The sequence below is a fragment of the Grampus griseus genome (assembly GCF_964374135.1).
Source record: "Grampus griseus genome assembly, chromosome: 14".
NCBI lineage: Eukaryota > Metazoa > Chordata > Mammalia > Artiodactyla > Delphinidae > Grampus > Grampus griseus.
The window spans coordinates 63314199-63320985 of record NC_139008.1 but is presented as its reverse complement, the minus strand read 5'-3'; the positions used below and the strand labels follow the sequence as shown (position 1 = coordinate 63320985).

General features: G+C 51.1%; 1 protein-coding gene across 1 annotated transcript; it reads right to left on the bottom strand.

Annotated features, from left to right (window-relative positions):
* Positions 1-396: 396 nt before the first annotated feature.
* On the bottom strand, positions 397-6541 carry BPIFA1 (BPI fold containing family A member 1; the record flags this gene model as incomplete). Its single annotated transcript, XM_082670734.1, has 7 exons — positions 6512-6541; positions 6149-6323; positions 5818-5977; positions 4255-4362; positions 3792-3941; positions 2856-2940; positions 397-432 (listed from the first exon to the last, which is right to left on the bottom strand). The coding sequence occupies exons 2-7, from the start codon at positions 6306-6308 to the stop codon at positions 397-399; spliced, it is 699 nt and encodes a 232-aa protein (XP_082526860.1). The 5' UTR covers positions 6309-6323; positions 6512-6541.
* Between the last annotated feature and the right edge of the window lie 246 nt (positions 6542-6787).

The following is a 6787-nucleotide window of genomic DNA, read 5'->3' as shown; positions in this document are numbered from 1 at the left end:
TGCCTTTTTGTTACTCTGTGACCTTGTGCAAGTCATTCACGTACAACTCAAGGCCTCAGCTGTGGAATGAAAGGGTGGGGCTGATCCTCTAAGGACCTCAAACAGTGAAAGCATATTTATTTTTTATTTGAGGGGACAGCGTCCCCCAGCCCGGGTAGCCCTTCTTCTTCCTTCTTGCAGCCAATTTTTCATAAATCTAACCTGTATTCACAGTCTCAACTTCCTTACATCCCTTTCTCTTCTCAGTTCCTTAAAATCAGGTTTCTTCCTCTAAAAATATGACTCTCACCCAGGGCATCAATAATCTTTTCGTATGCAACTCCCATGACCCTTCTCTGTGCTTATCTTTCCCAAGCCTTTCAGCAATGAACATTCTGGCCCAGTTTTTCCTTCCTCCTATACTTCCTCCTTGTCATCTTCATCATCCTCTTGCTGAGAGAGCAGAGAAGAGGCCAGTATGACTGGGTGCAAGTAGGCAGAAGAGAGGTGGTAGAGGACGTGTATCTATCAGTCTCCTGGATGTCTCCCTCGAGGTCCCACAAGCACTTTCACATAGCAGGGCCACAGCTAAAGGCATAATATTCCTGCTGAAATCAACTCGTCCTCCCATATTTCCAGTTACCTTTGGGATTCCCCACCTGAGACACGGATGGGAGCCTCACCTGCTCCCTCACCTCCACCCTTCCAGGTCCACCTCCTGAACATCTCTCTAATCTGCCATTTTCACTTCTTGCACGGTATCTTGTGTATCATCACTTTTGCCTGGAGTGTTACATCTACCCAACACCCTGTCCACCCATCCTAGGAACCCCAGAGCAGTCTCTCTGAAATCCACACCCATCTGAACATCTTCCTGTCCTGGCTAAGACCATTAAGATTTCCAATGTAAGGTCCAAACTCTGTTCTACAGCTCCAAGCACTCAGGCCAGGGCACTTTCCCAACTATGAGCCCTCCAGCGATGGTGAAGAATGACAAGACATCTTGTGCAGAGAAAGGACAGTTTTATTTGGTGACGAACATGGAATGTGACACATGCCTGGTGGGAAAGAAGGGGAAGCAGTTTCCTTGGAGAGGAGGCTGCTCTGGTTTCCAAACATGCCCGTGTCATGGTCCAGGACACGGGCCAGCCTTCTGTGAGCCCTCAGGTGCTGGGCAGGGCGTGGATCGAGCAGCAGGAAATGGTTCTGTTGGGACAAGACCCCAGCCGGAATGGAGACTCGAAGTCCCTGAGTCTTGCTGGTATTGGCCCATCATCACCCCCCCCCCTCACCTCCAGAGGGTGGGGAGGAGGCTGAGACCCTAAGGCTGGGGTGATCTTGACCCTGAGGCCCGGGGTCAGGGGGCTCCTTGTGCATGTGCTTGAGTGAATGTGTGTCTGTGTGTCCATTTGTGCGTGGCGCATTTGCATGTGTGTGTACATGTGTGCATGTGCTGACATGAGAGTGTGTGCCTCTGTGTGTCTGTCTGAGTGACCATGTGTGTGTCCGGGCATTTGTGTGTGTGTGTGTGTGTGTGCACGTATCCACGACCATGTGTGTTTCTCTTTGTAGCTGTGTTGCGGTGCCGCCTGTGTCTCTCCACCTCTGTCAGCATTTCTGTGGACTTCTCTGTGCATCTTGGTGTATGTCTATGTGGCTGTTTGTCTCTCTCTTTGGATGTCACTGTCCCAAGCCCCCTGCTGCCCCCACCAGGAGAAGAACAGCCAGCTCCCAAATCCTGCAGAGTGGGTTGCAATACTCACTCAGCTCAGCACAGGCCAGGTCCCTTCCCGGAAGGCTGAGAATTTGATTCCAGCCCATACATCAGTGCGTCTGGTAAATGAAGAAACAATAACCACAGACCAGAGTGAAGGAGCCCAGGGACCTCCACAGTCCTCTGGAGGCCTGGGACTAGGGAATGGGAACTCTGAGATCCAACCACGCTCAGGCAGGGCTTGGAGGGGACCGTACCGCCTCCACCAACCAGCCCAGCTGTTCTCAGTGTCAGGGCTGATGTGGGGAGATATAGTCTATGCCTCAACAGGATCTGGATAATTCAAGGCAAAGAAGAAATCTGAAATGGGGAGAGTTGAGGCTGGAGGGACCTAGCCGTCCCACGTGTGCAGGGACAGAGCTCCCTGGGGGAAATCCCTGCTCCTGCAGTGGGGAGGGAGGGCTTGGAAGCAGGTACTTACCGACAGTGGAATGTACTAGAGTGGTGTCCAAGTGATCGAGAGCCTCAATGACCAGAGGGCACACCTGACCCAGGGGCAGAGAGGAGAGTTAGGCAAAGTGGCACCTTAAGGAGAGCCTGGCAGCAACAGCATCCCCAGTATGCATTCTCTGGGGACATCTTCCATCATTTTTCTGTATCTGAGAGTGTCTGATTCGAAGCAGTCCCACAGATGAATGTTCACACATCCACACTGGGTGGAAGGAGGAACTGAAGGCATGGGTGAGGTGCCCAGTCACGCAGTGAACTGCTGTTCGCTGTGTGATCTGGCACCTGTTTCTGAATAGGGTGGACTACCCTGGCAGGGGTGAGTTTCTGGTTATAGGAGGCATCGAAGCATAGGCTGGGTGGGCCTGGTCTGCAGCCATAGTGGGGGTGGCCTGGGAGCTTCTTGGGGCAGGAGCCCATCTGTTTCAGCTGTAGTGTGGACACACACAGGGCCTGGCCCAGAGCAGAAACCAATCAATACATTTTGAAGGATGAAAGGAAGAAACGTGGACAGATGGATCAATGGACAGATAGACTGATGGATGGAATTTACTTATTAAACTGAGAGGCTCAGAAAAGCTCACCCCAGGGGCTTCTTTTAGCCTGAGAAGCTCTAAGAGCCAAAGGTCAGGAGCCCCCTCTTGTACTCACTTACCTGGCCCTGCACCAGCCCAGGAAGGACATTACCCAACATCCCAGTGATGTTGTCAATAAGGCTTGCACTGGGGAGGGCGCCCAACCTGAAAGAGAAAAGCCGTGGGCAGTGCAGGGGCCTGAGGCTCGTATGGAGAAGCACTTGGATGTGCCCACTGCAGACTCAGCACCGAGGAATGGAACCTGGCCTCGTGCCTCCACACCCACACGATCCACAACAAGGGGCACATCCAAAGGGAGTGATACACGGCACAGCAGCGCACATACCAGGTACGTGTAGAATAAACCCACAGTTCCAGGACGCAGTAGGTGTTCAATAAGGCTTTGTGGAATCCATAAATGCATGAACAGTGCTTAGTATGTAGTTGTCATGAGGACTCAATGAGATGATACATGTGATGCACAGCACATGTGTTCAGTAAACGTGAGCCATGATGGGGACGACTCCTGTATATTATACCTGCTCCCATCTCCCTTGCAGCAGTAACTGAAATAGTAACCCAGGTAGGCTCCATAGCTATTTTACCCTTTACTGGCACAAAGCACGTCACATCTATTATTTTAGAGGATTCTGTCGATAATGCCAGAGTAGCTCCGTATTGCAGTTATCTGAGAAAGCTGAGACCCAGGTTGGGGAAGCACTGTTCAAGCTCACACAGGAAGCCCTCCATCCCTTGCCACACCCCTCAGGTAGATGGGGCTTGAACTCAGATTTCTTGTTGCCTAATATAGCACAGAATTGGTGAGCCTGGCCTAAGAAGGGATAAGTGACCATTTACCTATTCATCCGTGCTTCCATCCATCCATCCACCTATCCATCTTCTCACCCTTCCACCCTCCCACTCATCCATTCTCCCATTGTTCTATCTTCCCAACCATCCATCCATCATCCCATCCTATTGTTTCTGGACAGGAGTAGCCACCCCTCTGGCCTCACCCGTCAAGCAGGGAGATTTGCAGGCTGCCAGGGGAGAAAGTGCAGTTGCAGTGGACGATGTAGAACTTCTCCTGTTCATCTTTCACAGCTAAGAGTTCTGAAGTGATGTTTAGCTTCACAGCCAGCTTCAATGGACTTCCAACCAAGGGTCTGCAGAAAAGACACTCTGTTGCAGCTGGTCTCACCACATCCCAAGGCAGAGGAGGATTTTCTCCTTGACAGAAATGCCAGCAATCTTGCCCACAGCTGTACTCATCTCATTTCCCAGCAGAGGAAACCAAGGCTAACAGAGGTTAAATGAGTTTCCCAAGTGACTCAAGGTCACTCAGCATGGCAGCAAATGAGTTGAAGTTGGAGGCTCAGGTCTGTTAGACTCCAACACCTTTTTTCTTTTTGACTACCCAAGATCATCAGGGTCTCCTCTGGTGAGCCATCCTCCCATTCCCCCTTGGGACCCACTCACATTTTCACACTGAGGACCATGGCCAGAGGGATGGTGACATAGAGACGATGGCCATCAGGGCTCTTCAGGAGGACAAGTTCCAGCAGCTGGGGATCAGTGGTCTTCAAACTGCCCAGGGAGCAACATCGGGGGGAGAAACATTAACTCCTCTAGTTCTAAATCTAGAAACCACACCTAACTCCACCTTACCCATCCCAGAGTGGGAGCTACCCATGAGGTGGGATGGAGGAGATAGGAGGGGAGTCTTGCAGCAAAAGCCACATGGGTTTCGAGTCTCACATCAATTTTTCCCAAACTCTGCCCTGGGTCAGATCCAGACACACACATGGCCCTCTCCTCATCTCAAGTCTATAAGGTACTCCAGGATAGACACTGTGTCTGGGTTATATTTTCATCCTGTATGCCAGCTCAGAGCCTTACAAAGAAAGGGCCCACTCTATATTGGTTGACTTTGTAGACTGATGAGCAGGGGGGTAGATGGATATGTGGGTGGATGCATGGAAGAGTAAGTGGTTAGATGGAGGGAGAATGGACAAATAGATGGATGGATGGGTAAGTGGCTATTGGAGTCTGGGCAATTGGAGTAAGTCCTTCACAAACATTTATGGTAGGAATCACTCATCCTGCCAAGTTCTTCCATGGCAGGTCAATCAACAATGTTTGTCATGGAGAAGGAGAAGCAGGAAGTCGGGGAGAATGGAGAGAGGGTGGAAGTAAGTCTCTTCTCTGAGCCAGCCACTGAGCCAGGTGATCTACATCTTTTCAGTCCTCCCAACAGTTTTTCTCTGTGGGTACCACAATCTTCGTTTTACAGATGGAGAAACCAAGCCCAGAGAGACTGAGTGCCTTGCCCCAGGTCACCCAGCAAAAATCAAACTCAAGCCTATCTATCTGTCTTCTAGTCAGGGGCAAGCACCTGGGTGGGTAGGAATCATGGGAATATCCCTGACCCAGTCCTATGGAGGATCTAGGCTTTGCCAGCTCACTGGCCTCAAACTTTCTACTATTGCTCCTTGCTTAGAGAGCTCTGAGGTGGCTCCTGGATTGTTCATCTTGGATTGTCCCACGGACATCACATAATGATGTCACTGAGGAGAGTAGCTTACACTTTCTTGCTTACATCAAAGGCCACAGTGTTCTAAGGGATTTCACAGGTGAGGAGAACAAAATTACTATCATATAGTGGAAAAGACCTTGGCTTTGGACTTAAGTCAGTTAGAGTTAGAACCCTCACTCTGCATCACTCCTGTGGTGTGATCACAGGCACCTTCCTGTGCCTCGGTTTTTCCGTCTGTAAACTAGGGATTATTAAATTGACCTCAGAGGACTATGGTGAGGATTATAGATGATGCTGGGGACTAAGGACGCGCTTTAGGACTGGGGGCAATTGCTAGTTCAAGAGGGCTGGTGTTCCCTGCCAGACTGTGAGGAGGGTCTCAGCCTGAGTCCTGGCCTCATGTTCAGATCACCCCCCCACCCCCTTCAGGGCCACTGCCTGGGGCTGTTAGATCTCCAACAGGGGTTCTCCGGTGGGGTCCAAGGCCCTATTTTAGGGCTACTCACTCAACGATGTTGTTCAGGAGAGGAGTCAGTAAGGGCACTTTCCCAAGTAGGCCCCCCCGCTGGCGACTGGGAGGGTTCCCTCCAGTCTTCAGGATGTCCAAGAGCGGAAGGTTTTCGAGAATGTCCAATAGATCCTCGGCGAGCAGGCCATTGCTGAGAGCTGGAAATGGGTATGGGGCCCATGGGGGTCAGATCTGACAATTATGGGTCCTAAGTCCTTGCCCCCTTTTATCTCTCTTCCCAACCAACCACACACACACACACACACACACACACACAGAGAGACATACACTCACACCCCTGAAGGAGGTTATCACAGACTCTCATTTACCACTTGTCAAGCTTCCAGCAAGATCTGTGGGACTCAAGGCCAGGGATGGAGTCACAGGCAAGGGCAGTGTCTGGCCCGGGGGCAAGGGCAGGGCTTCCAGCAGGACCATGGTCTGGGCCAGCAGCCCACAGAAGACAACAAGGCGCCCAGTTTGAAACATCTTCTCATTCAGTATCTGTGGAAAGAATGACAGGTCCACTGTGGCACGAATACAAGAGAGGAACCCATCCACCACCTGCCCCTGTCCCTGCACACCAGGGAGTGAATAGCAATAACTAACGCGTTTCCTCTGAGCCAGGCTTTGGGTTCAGTCCTCCACACTCAGGCAGTGGAGGGGCGGGGGACGGAATGGGCAGATCTCACCTGGCTTCTCAGGCGTCCCAGCAGATGTCTTGGTCTCCTCTTCCCTGCTGGCTACTGCTGAGGAGGCAGCCTCTTTTATAGTGTGGGAATCCGGAAACGAGCAGTTGAATGATGGGTTTCGAGATAACTCAGAATTCTGCAATCTGGTGGTGTCTTTCAAAGTAAGACACCAAAGTAATAATTGCTCTCCAAAGTAAATAATTGCCGATCATATTAGTAGGTGGGACAGTTAAGCCGTTTGATTGACAAGTTAAACAGAGGAAAACTTGAGATGGG